This window comes from Oryx dammah, unplaced genomic scaffold (genome assembly GCF_014754425.2).
Source record: "Oryx dammah isolate SB20612 unplaced genomic scaffold, SCBI_Odam_1.1 HiC_scaffold_8, whole genome shotgun sequence".
NCBI lineage: Eukaryota > Metazoa > Chordata > Mammalia > Artiodactyla > Bovidae > Oryx > Oryx dammah.
The window spans coordinates 12,065,853-12,083,410 of NW_024070192.1; the positions used below are offsets into that span (position 1 = coordinate 12,065,853).

Sequence of the window (17,558 nt, forward strand, 5' to 3'; positions counted from 1 at the left end):
TTTGAAACTTCCTTCTATTAATAAGTCCCCACCCAATTCCAAGAGCTCAGAGCTGAGAGGACACACTCACCTGGCAGCTGCGGCCCTTCTGCCAAGGGCTGAGGACACAGCCGTGGGTGGTGGCCTTGCTGTTGCTTAGGCCAGTTCTGGGGGTTGCAGCGACTCCTGCCTCGGATGCAGAGGTGGGAGTGGAGGCAGGTGATGACACTGGGGGGCGCTGGGATCCTCTCCTACAGCCCTGATTTCTGCACCATAGTGGCCTCCTGCCTGGGAGGCCTCTAGGGACGTTTCAGGGGCTGTGTGATGCGTCCTATGCAGGTGGGGCCAGTCCTTGAGCGGAAATCTAGTGCCACCACCCCCACGGACAGGATGCCAAGAAGAATGTGGGGACCCCCCTACCCTGCAGGAGGGCCTTCACACTGGCTAGCACTGGCTTTTCCTCATAAGGTGACCTAGTGCCGAGTCAGGGAACCCTTATGTGAGTTTTCAGGTCAAGGCAGTAGGCCTGGGGGCACCTCTGGGCCCAGGCTCCCAAAGCAGCTTGGCTCCAAGAGGCCCCCTGCCCACTTGCCCATGCCTGGGCCCCACTGGAGAGCCCTGCACATGGCGCACCCGCCTCCCATCCAGCTGCTCCCAGGGAACCGGGCTCACCTGTCAGCCCCTGCAGAGTGCCCCCTCCATTCTTCGGGCAGCAGAGGTCGGGGGGGGCTGGTGGGGGCACAGCGGGCTGTGCCTGTGTTGGCGGCCACCTTGCGCCCCATGCCCCCATCCCCGTCCGTGCACTTCTGTGTTCATCTGCGTCTCCTCTGACCTCTCGATGTCTCCTGTAGTCTCTGGTGAGGGTGGGGGTGGCCACAGCCTTCAGAATATAAAGCGTTGACCCTGGGACCTGGGCAGGAAGGGGAGGTAGTTAAAAATGCCAGAGCACGCACACCACAAGAGCTTCCTGTTCAGCTGGTGCTTGGGGCTGGGCCCTGGCAGGACCCTGTGGTTTGATGCCCTGGCCTGGCTCACACTGGGGTTGGTGCCAGAAGAGGAACAGGTGAAGCTGGGCAGTGGGCGGCGTGATGGGAGGGGCCTGGTGGGGCTGTAGGCCTCCTCAGTGGAGCCGTGGGCCTAACAGATGTAGTGCCCGTGAGGCCAGCACGGAAGCCCTGCTCCTCCCTGCCATCCTGTGCCCCACGGTGCCCACTTGGTCCCTGAGCTCCCCTCCGCCCTCCCTGCAGGCGAACCTTTTCCCCGCTGCCCTTGTGCACTTTGGACCTGAGGAGCCGACAGGTGGGTAGGGTCCCCCTCTGCCCACCAGTGCCGGCCAGCCCTGGGCCCCACATCCCAGCTCCTGAGATGCTCCAGAGCAGAGGACTTCGGGTCTGGGAGGGAGACCTGTGGCCCCAATACCCCCATACCCTACTACTCCCCAGGGCCGGGCCATACTCCCTCCCAGAGCAAAGCAGCTGTAGGCAGGTGGGGTCCCCTTGTCTGTGGCCTGAGAGTACACTGAGCCTCCTGCAGGCATCTACCTGGAGCCCAAACTGCTGGAACACACCGTCTCCCCGTCTGCAGCTGACGTGCTCGTGGCCAGGTGCGTGTTCGCAGAGGGTGGGGGAGCGCACTGGCACAGCGCCCGCCCTCCAGCACCTCGGCCCTTGTGCCTTTGTTTTCAGGTGCATGTCCAGGGCTGCGGGAACCCCACCCCCACCGCCAGCCCCTGACGCTGCACCCCTTGAATTGGAGCCAGCTGCTGAGGAAAGGACAGTGGGGCCCCCTGAGCCCAGCCAGGGGACAGCCCAGCCTATGAGGAGGGATCTGGGCAAAGTGCCCAAGTGGTTGAAGCTGCCAGGTATCCTGGGGGTGTGGCCTGGCAGGGAGGGGCTGTGGGCAGGAGCCCAGGGCCCCGAGGTCACCCTGGGTGTTTGCCTTGCAGCCGGGAAGAGGTGAGAGCCGCCAGAGGTGCCCACTCTGCCAGCCACAGGACCCCTGCCCACCCTGAGCGGGAATAAAGACGCGAGCTTCTCTTGAGACCCTCCTGTCATCTTTTCCAGGGGAGGGTCCTTCGGTCCTTCGCTCTGCGCCAAGCTCCCAGCCAAAGGCCCCCCAGCCTAGCTAGATGGTGATATGTGAGCCCAGAGGCTGCTTGCTGGGGCTTGTTCTTGTTAAGGACACAGGTGTCTTCCTTGAACTGCCTGCCCTTTGGTTTTGAACCTCACTGACGTTAACAGCTCCCCCTCAGTGGAGGACACAAGTTTGGGGAGAAAGGCCTCCAGGCGTCGCCTGCTTGGCTGCAGCTCAGGCCGGGCCCCCAGCCCCTGACAGGAGAGAGGATGTTGCCTCCACCCCCGGAGGGCGGGGCGGGCAGGGCTGGCCTGGGGTTTCCCGGGACCCCGCCCATCCCACCGTCTGAGTGCACTTCAAAGTGGCTGGGGGTAGGGGGGTGCACAGGCCCTGGCACTTGTCGCCAGCCTCTCCCCTCAGGTCTAATTACTTCCACATGCGCCCAGAGCTTTGAAGCCCTGAGACTCCCTGTGGGAGGGGGGAGAGGAAGATGGGGGGTAGAGGCGGGAAATGGGTGCAGGAAGGAGCTAAACTAGGGAAGGCGGGCGGGCTGGCCCCCTACCTATGCCACCCTTTGGCGGCAGGGGGGGGGCCTCCTGGGTGCCCATGGCAGTTGGGCAGATGTCCCTCCCCAGCAGGCCCGATCCTGCTGCTCCATGCTGCTCCTGATTCTGAAGTCACTGGGCCCAGAGCCCTCGGGGTGTTTCAATCCTAGGTTGACAAGTCCAGGCAGCTTTCAGAATTAATGGGAGGTAGGTGCTGGGGGGGTGGGGGGTTGGTTGCTGGGCCCCAGAGGGCAGCCAAGCCTCCTGACTGGGTTCCTAACAGGTCCTGAACAGCCCTGACCTGCCTGGCCTGGGCCCTGGGGGCAGTGCTCCTTTCCACTGGCGTGACCCTTCTCCCCCGAGACAGCCCTGCCCACACATCCCTGGGCACCCCGGCCAGTTGGTGGCACCCCACGCCCTCAGCAGCCCCGGGCAGAGGCACCATCCCAAGCGAGCAGCCACACGTGCGAGGGCTCCGATTTCACAGCCCTCGAGCCCGGCCCACGGCAGGGTACTCACACATGCTCTTTGTTACTCTGTCCTCTCCCAGCTTTGAAGCAACTTGACTTTGGGTGATTAATGGCAACAGGAGGCTGTGCCTGGGGAGGTGGCTCTGATTTATTGATGTTGCTTTGTTGAAAACAAATATATAGCTCAGGGAAGCATCTTTTGAGGGAAGTATCAGATGGCTAGAAGGTGACACGCTAGCTTTGGGACCAGTGGCAGAACCACACCATTCTGCGTGTTCGTGGAGGACACATGGGCTACCTGTTCAGGTGGGTGGGTCTCCCGCACCCGCTTCCCAGTGACCAAGTGCTTCCCTCACACCGGTGGGCGCCTGGCTGCCCCGGGAAGTGGGGTGGGCACCTGGCCCCTGATCCTGTCAGCGACCCCTCCTCTCCATATGCTGTGTCCTGGCCGTCAGCCGCAGGCAGAAGGGATGACCTGGGGAAGAGGGGTGGTTTGCGGGGAGCTGGAGAACGTTGTGGGTCAGCAGCTTCTGTCATGTCTGCAGCCAGAGGCCACGACTCCCAATAGGCGGCCACAGTGAGGGTGGAAACTCTAGAAGTCCAGAAGCTGTGGGGGAGAGGCGCACTCAGAGCCTATGGGTGTGGGCCACCCACCCGTTCCCGGCCCAGGCCCTGTTTCTGGAGGCCCACCTACCAGCTGAGGCAGCACCTTCTCCAGCTGGTCCACGTCCACACGGGCCAGGCCCTCTGCCTGGGCCTGCCGGACACTGCGGATGGCCGCTTCTGCCATGATGGCCGGGGGAAGTAAGGTAGAGAAAGCGGTGGGCGGGGGGCCTTGAGCCCCAACCCCCCTGGGCCACAGCCCTGGCTGTTCCCCCACCCCTGTGCCAGGTGACAGCTCAGAAGACTGAGGCTGGGGCTTCTGAAATACAGAAATTTTCAGGGACAAGGTGCTTGTGGGAAAACGGGAAAAAGGTGTCTTGATAGCCTCACTGAAAAATGTAAAGGGATCACGAATGGTCCAGACAAGCCTGGGTGGGACCCAGAGGACACTTATCGGGTCCCTCTGCTCACCTACAACGAAGATCTTGAGCAGCTCGGCCATGAGCTGCAGGGCATCCCCACTGACTGCAAGGCGAAGGGAGCAGGTTACAAGCATGCGCTCTCCCTGCCACCCCACTCCGCCCTCACCCCTTCGGACTTGGCTCAAGCTCAGGCTGGTGACCTCTGCCCTCTGTCTGGTCCACCCAGCCCTCCCTAAGGCCCTGGCTTCTGCAGAGCTGCAGCGCAGGGTCCCAGCACCCCACCCCTGCCTCGGGCCCACACACCTTTGGTCTTCTTGTCTTTAAAGTGCAAGTGCAGCAGTTTGCTCACCAGCTCCTGGGGAACGGAGGCACATCAGTGAGCCACTTGCCCCACCCCTCCTGCTGACCCTTTAGTCATTTCATTGCGGATGGGATGGGGTTATAATTTCCAGCTGGAAATGCTGTCTGTGGGGCTGGGTCTCCCCAGGGTGGAGGACTAGGCATGGGGGGCTACCTCCCTGCGAGTGCCTCCAGGAGAGCCAGAAATCAGATGCGTGTGGCAGACACGAGGGAGCAGCCCAGGTGCCTGCCCACTGCTCTGGGGCTCCAGTCCTCATGGTATCCAGAGTGGTCTTGTGCTCCTGCCCCCAGAGACAAGTTGCTTTCCCCACAGTGGGCTCTTCACAGGCCTGCCCATGTCACTAACACTGCCTGGCTTTGCCAGACCCTGTTCTGAGCACAGCACCAGCTCCATCCCAGGCCCCTCCTTGGGGCCTACAGCACAGCATGGAGAAGGAGATCTTCCTGTAACGGGGAAGGGTACTGTGAGAACCCTAGAGCTGAGCAGGAGCCAGGCTTCTTTGTCAATGGGCAGTCAAGGTAGGGGACCCAGGGAGGTTGCTGAGGGTAGGGACCAGCTGGAAGGAGCTGTGAATGAGGAGCCCACAGAGCGCCTGGGGAGGTAGGACAGCAACAGTGGGTGCCCAGAAGCTGGGTGTTGTGCAGAGGTGAGCTGAGGACCCACCAGGCCTCCAGCCTTGGCCATGGAGATGGCACTGCCTCACCCAGTGCAGCTCAGCAAAGTTGGAGAGCAGAGGGGAGGGAGTGGACCCCGCCAGAGACCCAGCTCCGGAGGGGAAGAGCTTGCCACAGGTCACTTGGGCAGCGCTGAAGCAGCGTCACCCTTCCAGCTGTGACCACGGGAGCCTGGCGCCATCTGCTGGTCCTACTCGTGTCCGACTCTTTATGACCCCATGGACTGCAGCCTGCCAGCTCCTCTGTCCATGGAATTCTCCAGGCAAGAATACTGGAGTGGGTTGCCATTCCCTTCTCCACGGGACCTTCCCGACCCGGGGATTGAACATGGGTCTTCTGCACTGCAGGCAGATTCTTTACCAACTGAGCCACTGGGGAAGCCTGTGTACCTGGAAAATACCAGGAAGGGCCCAGAAGGCTCTACCACTCCATCAGCTCCCAGACCCAGGTGAAGAGCTAAATCAGTCAGATTGCTGCTGGGGGGCAGCTGCACGGGGTGGTTGTGACAAAGGGATCAACACCAGCTGGGAGCGGAGATTCCCTAAACTTGCAGAGGGGAGGATGGGACCTGGGATGTGGTCAGCCTTTGTCCCACTGTGTGGAGGCAACACAACCCCTTCTCCTCCCGGTAACCCTCACGGGGACAGCCCTGGTCATGGGTAATGGTCTCAATCCCAGCTCTCGGTGATAAAGACCGAAAATCCCCACTAAGGACAGGCTGGACAAGGCAGCGCTCACAAGGGGCTGGGATGCTCCTTCCCGCCCCAGGTTCACATAGGCCTGACATCAAGGGCTCAGTGTTTTCTAACCTTAAGGCAGAGGAACAAAGAGACTCAGATCACTCATAGCCAGCAGTGTATAGGAGGTGGCAGGCCTCCCTATCCATCCAACCAGGGCAGCACTCACCAGGTGCAGGGCAAAGGGGCTTACTCTGGAAGTGGATGGCTTGAGTTTGACCCTAGTTCTGCTGATTTCTCCCACTGGCAAGTAGGGACAGTACTAGGACCCATGTCCTAGGGTGTTGAGCATTAAACGGGCTAATTCATGCCTGGTGCATATCCAGTGCCTGACTGTGCTGGGTGTGTTGCTAAGAAGAGCACTCGTAGAGCCACAAACACACCAGACAACCGAGCCAGCCCGGCTAAATCAAGAGGCAAAGCACAGGGCTGGTGTGACAGGAAAAAGGCCAAAAAGAAGCTTTAGAATACACAGCCGAGACTACCAGCGAGCTGGGCCGCACTGTGCTCTACGCTAAACCCTTGAGGGAGGAGAGTCCTGCCGATCCCGTAGCCGCGGGGCGAGGGGCAGGGGTCGGCGGCCCAGGCTCCTCTCTGAGTCTCCCTGCATTTGTGCCAGCACCTACCCCTGCGGGATTTCTGCAGACCCTCTCCGTCTGGCCACAGACCAGGGCGCCTATTCAACCTTCTGCTACTGGGCCACGGGACCACGGAGGACGAAGGGCGCTCGGAATGGGGGTCATTGCCGGATTCTGGAAACCGGCTCACCCTAGATGGCAGCGGGGGCGCCGGCCCAAGACCCGCACGTGAGTCAGGCAGGGAGCCGGGGTCGCAGCGTCCCCGCCGGTCCATGCGCGTCCCCCAGCCGCGGAAACCTCGCCCGCCGCCCCCAGCCCGCCCAGCCAGCAAGCCCTCTCTCACTTTCCGGAAGACAGCTCCGGTTTCCTCCATGACTGCCACAAAAGCGCGCGCCCTCTGGAGCCCCGCCCCCGCCTCCCCAGCCAATGAACCCTGAGCGCGCCCTCTGGATCCCCGCCCCCGAGCCGCCAGCCAATCGACCCAGAGCGCGCCTCCCGGAGCCCCGCCCTCGCACCGCCAACCAATGGGCCCGCCGCGCGCGCCCGCTCCTTCGCCTTCATTGGCTCGTGGTGAACGCCCTCCTCCGCAAAGCCTCCTGGGAATCGTAGTTTCTACCAGGCCTTCCCGGCGCGCCCTGCTCTTCCTGGATACTGAGGCGCGCGGAGGCCGTGTACACCTGCGGCAAACGAGCCGGGGTCAGCTGCACGAGGGCTAGGGCCTTGGGCCCGGTGCCCAGGGGTACGTCCGACGCCCGGACAGGCTCTGCCGCTGGAGGCTCCACCCCGAGGACGCCTACCTCCTCGGCCCACCTCCTCGGTCCCCCGCTCTTGCGGTCCCCTGAGCATCAACTGCCTGGGGCCTCTTGCCTGTTGGACCAATTCAGTTTGTTCCTTGTTCCCCGCCTGCTGAGGACTTAGGGTCTTTGTGCCCCCACTGAGCTGCCGGGGTCTCTGTAGGCCCCCATGGGAGAGGCCTTGCCCTACTGCCTTTCCCTGGCTTTCTGGCTCCAGCTGGCTTCTGGTGAGTCCTGTCTAGGAATTTTGAGGGAAGCCCTTTCCTGCACTCCACGGACATGGAGGAGTTCCGGCGCGCCTACAGCCGGCTGTGCAGGGAGAGTGGAACTGAACCCCAGGAGACTGTCCTGCAGCAACTGCACCAGCTGCCACAGGGCCGGCTGGACCTGGCCACACAGAGCCTGACAGTGGACACCTGCAGGGCTCTGGGCAGGCTGCTGCAGGAGTCACTGCTGACGGAGCTCATCCTGAGTGACTGCATGCTGAGTGAGGAAGGTGGGCACCAAAGGCCGGCAGCGCCCAGGGCAGTGTTTGCAACTTCAGAGTTGGGGCTGGGTTCAAGCCCTTTGCTTCAAGGGCCACCTCCACTGACTGCTTTTGCACTGCTGCTTGTTAGCTACATATACCCCAGTCCTTGGTGCTTGGCACCTCTAGCAAAGAACTCTGTCCCACCTGATCTCTTTTTTTATTTTTGGTGAAGTTTCTCAGTTTCATTGTCATTAAACCAATACCTTTGGAGACCTGGGCGCAGAAGGCGATTTCTCTTTTTAATGGGAAAGCCCTTAGCGTCCCCCAGCTTCAGAGAGTCCTGCCGTGCTGATGAGCACAAGGGTCAGCAGCCTGACTTGGCACTTGGAAGCAGTTTCAAACCTGACACAGAAGTGGGGTGACTTTTGGCATGAACCCTGGCGGGTGGGGCCACATGGACAGCCATCCTTCTGTGCCTGGGGAGCTGCCCCAAGATGGAGCCGCCAGGGGTGGGGAGTGACTGCCCTGCTCTCTTACAGGGGCCACACTGCTGCTGCAGGGGCTGTGTGTCAACACTGTCGTGCGGTTTCTGGATCTCAAGGTGGGTAGATCTGCACTCAGGGGCAGAGAAGATGCAGGTGTCCCGGCCACCAGGAGTCTGTATGGTGGCCAGAGGCCATGTCTGTAAGCGCTCTGGGCACACAGGCTCCACACCGTTTTCTCATGGTCTCATGCACGTGTGCTTGTGTTCTGAGGGCGGAAATGTGAGTTCCAGAGCACTCTCACAAGCACACTGAAAGATCCTGCATCAAAAGGCCACTCTGGTCAGGGAAGGCAGAATCTGAAAGGAGCCACACGTCTGTCCAGAGCTCACCGTGGCCTCACCCGCTGCCTGACCAGGGTATTCAGAGCCCAGCCCAGGACACTGGGGAGTGACTGGATGGCCTCTTCCTGTCCTAGGGCAATAACCTTCGAGCAGCAGGGGCTGAGGCACTGGCAAAACTCCTCCGACAGAACAAGTCCATTCAGAGGTAGGGTGGCAGTCCCAGCCCCCAGCTCTTCCCCCAGCCCCTGCTCTCTCTCTCTGGTTCTGGGTTGGCTCTCCAGGGGACATTTTTCTGCAACACGAGAGTTCACACCTTCATGCCAGTTTTTTCTGGTGGGGGGTAGGTGGGTATAAGTTACTCAGTTTCTGCCAGAGACACCCCAAGCCTGTGCTCCTCCTTGAGCCCACTGGATCCCATGGGAGGAGGATGCCCTTTAGGCTATGCACCTCATGTCCACCCTTCCTGCAGCCTCACCCTGGAGTGGAACAACCTGGGCACATGGGACAAAGCCTTTGCCACCTTCTGCGGGGCCCTGGCGGCCAATGGCGCCCTGCGGCAGCTGGACCTCCGCAACAACCAGATCAACCACAAGGGTGCCGAGGAACTGGCCCTGGCCCTGAAGAGCAATGCCAGCCTCCAGCAACTGGGTGAGGCTGCCAGCGCCAGCCTTCCCCATCCTCAGGGCAGGCAGGGAGGTCTTGCATCTTAGCCCTCCCAATGCTTCCTCTGTCCTCTCCCAGAAGGGAGGGGGTGGTAAGGAGGGGCACACTGAGCTGGGCTCCTGATCTGTGGCCGATCACAGGAAGTACCAGCGTCTTGGGCTGGGCCAGCCCTCCCACCCTTGGCAACACCACATTTCCTTCCAGACCTGCGCTGGAATCACATTGGCCTCCTTGGGGGCCGCGCCCTGGTGAAGTGTCTCCCCAGCAACAGAACCCTGTGGAAGCTGGAGCTGGCTGGGAATAACATCCCGGGCGACATCCTCAGAGCCGTGGGTATGGGCACATGCGGCAGCTGGCAACTCGCACTGTTTGAAGCAGAGCATAGAGCTGATTCCCTGTTGACGGGATCAGCTGACTCACCCTTTAAAAGTCACGTTTTGGCCTTTAACCTTTGGGGCAGAACCCACCAAGGAAGGGGCGGCTTGGGCTCAAACTATAAAGGCGTCACAATGGTAGAGTGTTAGAAACAGAGGGAGCAGGGAGCAGACACCAAGGAAGAAAGGGCAGAGGTGGGAGTCCGCAGAGTGCCAACGGCCCAGGTTCACCATGGTCCCCTCCTCACACCACGGTCCCTTCCGTCATGACCCTCAACTCCTCCATCCCAGGCCTGCTGAGCACTCTGCTACTCCGAATGGCAACTTGTTCCACTGGCAGCACCAGCCCTTTGAGGGCCCAAGCTTGGGCTGGAATCTAGTGTGTGGTTACCATCTCCTGAGTCTGCCCAACTCATGTCCTCTCCTGTTTCTTGGTTCTCGCACCTGCCTCTGAGTCACCCCAGTTGACAGCATGGCTGCTTCTGGCCGGCCTCTCTCCAAATGCTGCCTGGATCTTTCCAGAACATGGGAGCTGAGCACGACATTCACCTCTTAAAAATCACATGTTGGCTTTTAAGCTTTGGGGCAGAATCCAAATGCCCACCTTTTGTGACAGTTGAGCAACCTCTTCACCTCTTCCATGTGCCTGTCCCCCCCACCCGGTACCTCCTGGGCTCCTCGCTTCACTGTTGCCCCATCCCCTATCTCCACCGCCTCTGAGCCTCTCACCTGCTAGTGCACTGAGGGGTCTGATCTGTGCGGCTTCCAACAGAGCAAGCCATGGACCACAACCAGGACCGGCAAACCGTCTTCCGGGAGAGTCAGGCCCGTGCCCAGGTGCTCAGCAAGGAGGTGCGGCACCTCCGGGAAGAGAAGTCCAAGCAGGTAAGGACAACGCTGTCTCTGACTGCAGAGCCTCGCCCCGCCCTGGCTGTGTGGACAGAGCTCCCTCAGCCCCCATGCCATGGCCTTCTTCCCTCCCTCTGAGCCCTGGACCCTCTCCAAGAAGCCAGTACCTAGGCCCGAGGCAGCCTCTTTTCTGATGCCTTTCAGCTGGGTGGGTGGGCTTCCCCTCTAGGCCTCCCTGTCTGGCAGCCACCCTCTCCTTGGATGAGGCTCAGCTCCTTGGTGTCCTGCTGCCTCAGTAAATGTCGGCCTCCTTTCTTGCCAACCATGGGGCATGAGCAGGCTCTGGGCCCTGACGGGCTGTGCCTGGCTCTGTCCCCAGTTTCTGGACTTGATGGAGACGATCGACAGACAGAGAGAAGAGATGGCCAGGAGCAGCAAGTGAGCTTGGCCCCGGGTCCAGGGCAGGGCGGCAGTGCAGTGGGGGAACCTGGGGGTCTGGGTCCTGGCTCTGGCCTTGGAGTGACCTAACGTGTGAGCCTGGTCCTCTCCCCACAGACAAGGGTGTGGGCTGTATTTCCTGAGGGAGTTGGCTGGAGGCTTCGAGGCTCCACTGAGCACTGCCTTAGCCCGCACCTGGACATTGTGTGAGCATGCGGGGCAGCAGCCGCTTCAGGGAGGGGCGCAGACGACTCGGCTTTGGGCCCCTTGGACCCTCTTCTCTGTCCACAGGGCATCGGCTGCACGTGTGGGGCAGCTTCAGGAAGCCCTGAACGAGAGGCACTCCATCATCAATTCCCTCAAGGCCAAGTAAGGAGGGGCAGAGGGCAGGATGGGAGTATGAGGAGGTTTCAGAACACTTTAGAGACCTGCCCACAGGGCAGAGGAGGACCATCCTAATGGGGACTCATGTTCCACTGCACAAAGGAAGTCAGGGAAACCGCTAGGGTAGTTACTGAGAAGGCTTTCTGGGAGGAGCGCCAACTCATCCGCTTGCAAAGCCGGGCACTGGGCACTGAGGGAGGGAAGGTTAAGCTTCGTCCGCTTTCCCCAAGCTCCACCCCAGCCTCCCCAGAAGCCTGGTCCCACTCCCCCACCATCCCCTTACCTGGTTTTGCAAAAGCAAGTTCTTTTCACTGGCATCAGACAAGTCTCTGAGGAGCCTAGACTAGCTCAAGGGGCACTAGCAGGGGCAGTGGCCTGGCAAGAATGACCTTAGCAAAGGCTAGAGGTCGGCTGGGGTGGGGATGGCCCTTCCCTCCTTGCAGACTGCAGATGACGGAGGCCGCCCTGGCTCTGTCAGAGCAGAAGGCCCAGGACCTGGGGGAGCTCCTGGCCACTACAGAGCAGGAACAGCGGAGCCTGGCACAGAGGCAAGCCAAGGAGCACAGGCTGGAGCAGCAGGTGGGTGGGTGTGGGGTGGCCAGGCCGGGGGTGCGTGGTGGCAGATGGCCACTGACACCCTTTTGCCGTGTCACCCCCAGGAAGCTGCAGAACGGGAGTCTAAGCTCCTCAGAGACTTGTCTGCTGCCAATGAAAAGAATCTACTTTTGCGAAACCAGGTATGGGGTGGGGGTGGGAGTGGGGCCAGCCCCTGGGGAGCCTGGGGTGGGGCTTCGGGAAAGCAGAACGTAGCTTCCTCCCTCCGTGCCGACTTTGCAGGTGGATGAGCTGGAGCGGAAGGTGAAATCTCAGCAGGAGCAACTGTTCCTGACCAAAACGGAGCTGACCAACACGACGGCTGAGCTGAAGATGCGGGCCATCCAGGCTGAAGGTCAGCACAGCCAAGCCTGCTGCAGAGGCCTGAGAACCAGGGGCCCCCGAGAAGTCCCACCCACACACCTCCCCTGTGCTTCCAGAACGCCTGGAGCTGGAGAAGAACAGGTCCCGGCAGAGCTTGGAGGACGCGGAACATCTGCGCTTCAAGGAGGTGCCTTATCAGTTGTGTCTTCTGGGCTTTGTCCTCTCCGCTCCCCCGGGGCCTGCAGACACCTCAGTGGGGCACGGTGTTCCCCAGGCAGACTCCTGGCCCGGCTTCCCTCAACAACCTTGGGCTGCTGATGACAGTCCTGGCAGATGTCAGACCCAAACCCTCCCCACCGGTTTCTAGAAGGGACCCTGACTGACTGTGCCTGGGCCACAGTGCAGGCTGCCACCTGGGGTGCAGCACTGGGACCTGCCCTCCGTCCTAGCTTCCTGTGAAGCCACTCGGGGCAGCCTCCACTCAGAAGGAACAGGGTGCCCAAGATTCATCTGCCCCCCAGGGTGGGGATCCCATGAGGGGAAACCTGGGGGACCAGACTGCCAGCCCTGTCCCCGCCCCACACCTGGGCAGGTAGAGCACATGACTCGCCACCTGGAGGACAGTGAGAGGGCCATGCAAGAGAGGGTGCAGAGGCTGGAGGCTGCGCGGCTGTCCCTCGAGGAGGTGAGCTGGGCGGCAGGCTCGGGAGGCTGGGTGTGGCTAGAAGGGGTCCCGGGGCAAGGGCCAGCAGTTACTGTCTATGGTGTAGGAACTGAGCCGGGTGAAGGCTGCGTCACTCAGTGAGCGAAGCCAAGCCGAAGAGGAGCTCATCAAGGCCAAGAACCAAGTCCGCCTGGAGGAGGTGAGCGCAGGGTCACGGCGCACTGCTTGCAGCACCCACCGGGGAGAGAGCACTGAGGGGCTGGCATGAGCTGCCGGGGTTGCACAGCCCTTGGGCTTAAGTGGGTATGACCAAGGCTGTCTCCTGGCTCTGTAGGGAGGGACAAGGGAACAGGAGTTCCAGGGGTGCAGAAGAGCCAGACGAGGACACTCAGCCCATCAGTACCACCTCCAGCCCCCCTGCAAAAAGCCAGTGTGCTCCCTCCCCATGCTGGGGAAGGGGTTTGTCCCAAATGTGCAACCTGTGACCACTTGGTGGAAGCAGGGGGGCCAGACGGCAGGATGGTGTCAGCCTGGCACATGGGGGAGGCTCCTCATTCGAGTTGAGCCCATTCAGAGCAAGGCATGTGTTAACTGTAGTGACAAAAGTGGTTTCCACATTGCAAATATAAGCTCCCTTCAGCCTGAAGGGACAGGGGTCACTCCTCACAGGAGCTCAGAGCCACAGGCCAGAGAGCAGCTCACCTGTCCTTCTCCTGGGCCCACAGCAGCAGCACCAGGTTCACCTGGAGGAGAAGCTGCGGCTGCTGGCACAGGCACGGGACGAGGCTCAGAGCGCCTGCCTGCAGCAGAAGCAGACGGTGGCCGATGCCCAGGTGCGGGCCAGCCAGCTGGGCCTGCAGGTGGAGAGCCTGAGGCGGCGCCTGGAGGAGCTGCAGCAGGTAGCTGGGACACTGAGGGCTCCCGGTGGTGCCCCTGGACCCCCCCACCCCCACCCCCAGCCACCACCTCACACTCACCCCTCCTCGCCTGGCAGGAGCTGAGCAACAAGGACCAAGAAAAGGTAGCTGAGGTGACGAGGGTGCGGCTGGAGCTGCAAGAGCAGAATGGCCGCCTGCAGGCCGAGCTGACGGCCCAGGAAGCACTGAAGGAAAAGGCGGCAGCCCTGGAACGCCAGCTGAAAGGCGAGCTGAGCCCCAGGCCCCCCCTCCCGCTGGCATCTCTGCAGGGCCTTTCTTACTAGGCCATCCCACAGGAGGAGGAGGCGGGCCGGGAGAGCTGAGCTTGGCCTAGGTCTTCGCTCCGGGAGGTGCTGCTGGTAGGGGAGGCTGGGTGTGTGTACGCCCAGAGGACCCTGAGCAAACCCCACCTCGCCAGCCCCCTGTGGACCTCCTGGGCCCCCTTCCTCACTGAACTTCCTCTCCTGCAGTGATCGCGAGTGACCACCGGGAGGCGCTGCTGGACAGGGAGAGCGAGAATGCCTCTCTCCGAGAGAAGCTTCGCCTTAAAGAGGCTGAGATCGCCCGGATTCGGGATGAGGAGGCCCAAAGGGCCAGCTTCCTGCAAAATGCTGTCCTGACTTATGTGCAGGGGTCCCCCTTGAGGACCTTGAGCCCCCAAAAGTGAGGGAGCAAGGAAAGTCTGAGAACGGCAGGAAGGTGGCATCTGTCGGACATGTGTCTGACGCCTGCCTCTCCCTTCTTCACCAGGAACAGGCCACTGGCAAGTCTGGGCTCTTTGCGCAGAGTCTACAGCCAGTAACGTGGAAAATCAGTGCTGGGCAGGATCTGAGAGCAGGACAGCCGCAGCTTACAACCAGGGTGCCTGTCTGGGTGGTGGGGTGGTCAAGAACCTGGCTGGCCAAGAAGGCCTTCCCCACTCTGTCATCCCCATCGCAGGGAGTGACATACCTGAGAACAGACCCAGGAAGGGAGGAGCAATGTGTAAGCTCTCCCAGCCCCACCCACCGTGGTGCAGTCACCTTTTACAACCAGGAGCTCTGCAGGCCCAACTGCTCACCCTAGGGTATTTTGAAATACAGAATTTTGCACTTTGTGATACATTTTGGTTCCAGTGCCTTTCTCCCACATCAGTCTGTGCTCCCAAGCCGGGGCCCTGCAGGAAAGGCCAGCTCTCCAGGTGTGGCTGGGTCACCCCTTCTAACTGCTACCAGGTGGGGATGGTCTGGCTACTGCAGCGGACAGGAGGGGATGCGGGCTCAGCGGGCTGCCGGCCTTGAGGGTCTGTGGTGACTGACAGCAAACACCCGAGTTTTCACCAGCTGCCTTTTGGTTGGAGGGTAGGTGGGCCCAGGGGGTACTTTTGCCCACCGACCGCAACCTGTCCAGGTGGGTGGGAGCTGCCTGCCTGCGCTGCCCTCGCCCCATGAAGTGGGTCACAGGGAACCGGGGAGAGCCTGCCCGGGCTCAGACTCGCTGAGAGGTGCGTTGTGTCCCGCCCCTCACCAGATTTCTCTGCAAAGCGCGTCTGCCCGGGTTCGGGGCCGGTCCGCGCCCCCCGCCCGCCCTGCCGGCCGCGCTCGGCTGTCTCCGCGCCCGACGCTCGGCAGCGCTCGGCTCTCTCCGGCCGCTCGGCTCCGCGCTCGGCTCCGGTCCGCGGCCGCTGCGGCGCCGGGCATTTCTCCGCAGCTCGGCTCGCGGCCGCGCCCTCCCGGCCCGCGCCCATGCAGGCCATCAAGTGCGTGGTGGTCGGCGACGGGTGAGTGCGCGGCGCGGAGGCCGCTCGGCCGGCCTCGCCCGGCGGGGTTGGCTCAGGGGATCCTCCCGGGCAGGGCGCGCGGCTCCGGGGCGCGGCCAGGGCGGAGGAGGCGGCGCGCGCACGGGCCAGGGATCCCGGCTGGGGGTCCAGGCGCGGCGATCCGGATGCGCCCCCGACCGGCCTGTGGGCGTCCGGGGACCGGGCAGGGGCGGGAGGACGTGGTGGGGCGGGGTCCCGGCTATTCGCCGGGCGCAGGCCTCCAGCCCAGGCCCACCTGATGCTGCCAGCTGCCCGCGGCCCCGCCCGGCCTCCGGGTGGGTGGGGCCAGGGCTCTCACCTGGGCTGAACCCTCAGCGGGTTCCACCCTCCCGATACCTGCCTGGGGCGCTGAGGCGGCTTGCCGCAGCCCGCACCCACCACTCTGTCCCCAAAGCCCACCTGCCCTGGTCCCCTCCTCTGTCCTTCGTTCACTGCGGACCTGCAGGGCAGGCACCCCTGTCCCCACTCTGGGACCGTGGGAGGGGGTCGCCCTTGCTGAGCGGTGGGCAGAGGTGGGCCTGGGAGCAACGTAGGCTCACCCTCTCTCCACAGCGCCGTGGGGAAGACCTGCTTGCTGATCAGCTACACAACCAACGCCTTCCCCGGAGAGTACATCCCCACAGTGTGAGCAGGCGGGCGGGTCCAGAGGTGGGGAGCAGAGGGTGTGGGCACCTATGCGCGAAGCTCCTCTGGGCTTCGAGGTGGGGCCCAAGTGGCCCTAGTCTGCGCTCCTGGGGTGGAGCAAGGTGCTGACAGAGCTCCAGGTCTGTGCAGACTGAGAGCCCAAACACTGGCTGACCTCTCTGTTTCTGCAGTTTCGACAACTATTCTGCAAATGTGATGGTGGATGGGAAGCCCGTCAACCTGGGGCTGTGGGACACCGCTGGGCAGGAGGACTACGACCGCCTGCGGCCACTCTCCTACCCCCAAACTGTAGGGGACCACAGGGGTGCCTGCAGGGGCTGGGTGGCTTGGGTAGAGGCCCGGAGGGCCTGGTGCGTGTGTGTGTTGGGGGCTGAGGCCATTCAGAGCCTTTTGACCCTTCCCACATGGTCCTCTCCTTCCTTCCCTTTCTCCCAAGGACGTCTTCCTGATCTGCTTCTCCCTGGTGAGCCCAGCCTCCTTTGAGAATGTTCGAGCCAAGGTAGGGCAGGGCAGGAAGCCGGGTTGGTCTTCCTGGGAGGGGCGGAGACTGCCCAGAGAACTTGTCCTTACAAGGCAGGGTCTCTTGCTTGAAGGCCTGACAGAGGCAAATTGTCCTTTGGAGGCAGAAGAGATGCCTATTCCACTTGGGGTAGGGCTGGTGAATGCGGCTCTCAGAGAAAGGAGAGCCCTGACTGAGAGGCCCTGATGAGCTTGGAAGTTTCTTGGCATATTTTTGTTCTTGATCATTGCTTTACCAGACCTACTGGTTGCCCTGTGAAGCAAGAAGGGCTAAGTGTGGGTCTAGGCACGAGAAAGGGCCCCTTGAGAGCTGTGGCCTGCTCTGGGCCAGGCGGAGGGCAAGGCCCCAGGGGTAGGGATCAGAGCCTCCATCCCCACAGTGGTACCCAGAGGTTCGGCACCACTGCCCGCACACGCCCATCCTCCTGGTGGGCACCAAGCTGGACCTTCGTGACGATAAGGACACCATCGAGCGACTGCGAGATAAGAAGCTAGCGCCCATCACCTACCCCCAGGGCCTGGCCATGGCCCGAGAGATCGGTGAGTGGGCCCGTCCCGGCCTGCCGGTGCAGGGAGGAGTGTGATCTGGGAGCCGCAGTGTGAGCCTGTGCTCCCCCCGGCCAGTGACCTCTCCTCACGGCCCCCTTTCCTGGCCACCCCCAGGCTCTGTCAAGTACCTGGAGTGCTCAGCCCTGACCCAGCGGGGCCTGAAGACAGTGTTCGACGAGGCCATTCGGGCTGTGCTCTGCCCGCCCCCCGAGAAAAAGCCAGGGAGGAAGTGCACGGTTGTCTAGAGCCCCCGCTTCCGGAGGAGCAGCCCCTCCCTGCCTGTGTCTGTTGTGCTGAGATGTGTCCTTG

At 62.2% G+C, this 17,558-nt stretch overlaps 4 protein-coding genes across 11 annotated transcripts in view; 3 read left to right on the top strand and 1 right to left on the bottom strand.

The window, feature by feature from the left end:
* Positions 1-2,021, top strand: part of ASPSCR1 (ASPSCR1 tether for SLC2A4, UBX domain containing) — a 28,490-nt gene extending 26,469 nt beyond the window's left edge. For 3 of the 4 annotated variants that reach the window (XM_040244830.1, XM_040244827.1, XM_040244828.1), the window contains 4 exons: positions 1,227-1,278; positions 1,513-1,582; positions 1,665-1,840; positions 1,925-2,021. In XM_040244830.1, coding sequence (XP_040100764.1) covers positions 1,227-1,278; positions 1,513-1,582; positions 1,665-1,840; positions 1,925-1,938 — 312 coding nt within the window. In that variant the 3' untranslated portion in view covers positions 1,939-2,021. The remainder of the gene's footprint in view (positions 1-1,226; positions 1,279-1,512; positions 1,583-1,664; positions 1,841-1,924) is intronic. The other variant, XM_040244829.1, reaches the window with a different exon arrangement.
* Positions 2,022-3,195: 1,174 nt separating this feature from the next.
* Positions 3,196-6,859, bottom strand: CENPX (centromere protein X). 2 transcript variants are annotated; one of them, XM_040244874.1, is made up of 5 exons: positions 6,786-6,859; positions 4,396-4,447; positions 4,142-4,195; positions 3,762-3,850; positions 3,196-3,674 (listed from the first exon to the last, which is right to left on the bottom strand). In XM_040244874.1, exons 1-5 carry the CDS (start codon positions 6,813-6,815, stop codon positions 3,660-3,662), a joined length of 240 nt encoding a protein of 79 aa, XP_040100808.1. In that variant the 5' UTR covers positions 6,816-6,859; the 3' UTR covers positions 3,196-3,659. The 2 variants fall into 2 exon arrangements, with proteins under 2 accessions (XP_040100808.1, XP_040100807.1); XM_040244873.1 differs by having other exon boundaries at positions 3,762-4,195.
* Positions 6,860-7,089: 230 nt separating this feature from the next.
* Positions 7,090-14,839, top strand: LRRC45 (leucine rich repeat containing 45). 2 transcript variants are annotated; one of them, XM_040244814.1, is made up of 17 exons: positions 7,090-7,732; positions 8,245-8,306; positions 8,666-8,736; positions 9,001-9,179; positions 9,399-9,527; positions 10,341-10,453; positions 10,797-10,855; positions 11,147-11,224; positions 11,683-11,818; positions 11,899-11,976; positions 12,077-12,188; positions 12,274-12,344; positions 12,750-12,842; positions 12,928-13,020; positions 13,547-13,720; positions 13,816-13,963; positions 14,209-14,839. In XM_040244814.1, exons 1-17 carry the CDS (start codon positions 7,516-7,518, stop codon positions 14,403-14,405), a joined length of 2,010 nt encoding a protein of 669 aa, XP_040100748.1. In that variant the 5' UTR covers positions 7,090-7,515; the 3' UTR covers positions 14,406-14,839. The 2 variants fall into 2 exon arrangements, with proteins under 2 accessions (XP_040100748.1, XP_040100749.1); XM_040244815.1 differs by lacking the exon at positions 9,399-9,527.
* Positions 14,251-17,558, top strand: RAC3 (Rac family small GTPase 3). 3 transcript variants are annotated; one of them, XM_040244870.1, is made up of 7 exons: positions 14,251-15,078; positions 15,248-15,497; positions 16,089-16,160; positions 16,352-16,469; positions 16,618-16,680; positions 17,081-17,240; positions 17,364-17,558. In XM_040244870.1, the coding sequence occupies exons 2-7, from the start codon at positions 15,463-15,465 to the stop codon at positions 17,492-17,494; spliced, it is 579 nt and encodes a 192-aa protein (XP_040100804.1). In that variant the 5' UTR covers positions 14,251-15,078; positions 15,248-15,462; the 3' UTR covers positions 17,495-17,558. The 3 variants fall into 3 exon arrangements, with proteins under 3 accessions (XP_040100804.1, XP_040100803.1, XP_040100806.1); XM_040244869.1 differs by having other exon boundaries at positions 14,414-15,497; XM_040244872.1 differs by having other exon boundaries at positions 14,414-15,497; positions 16,618-16,644.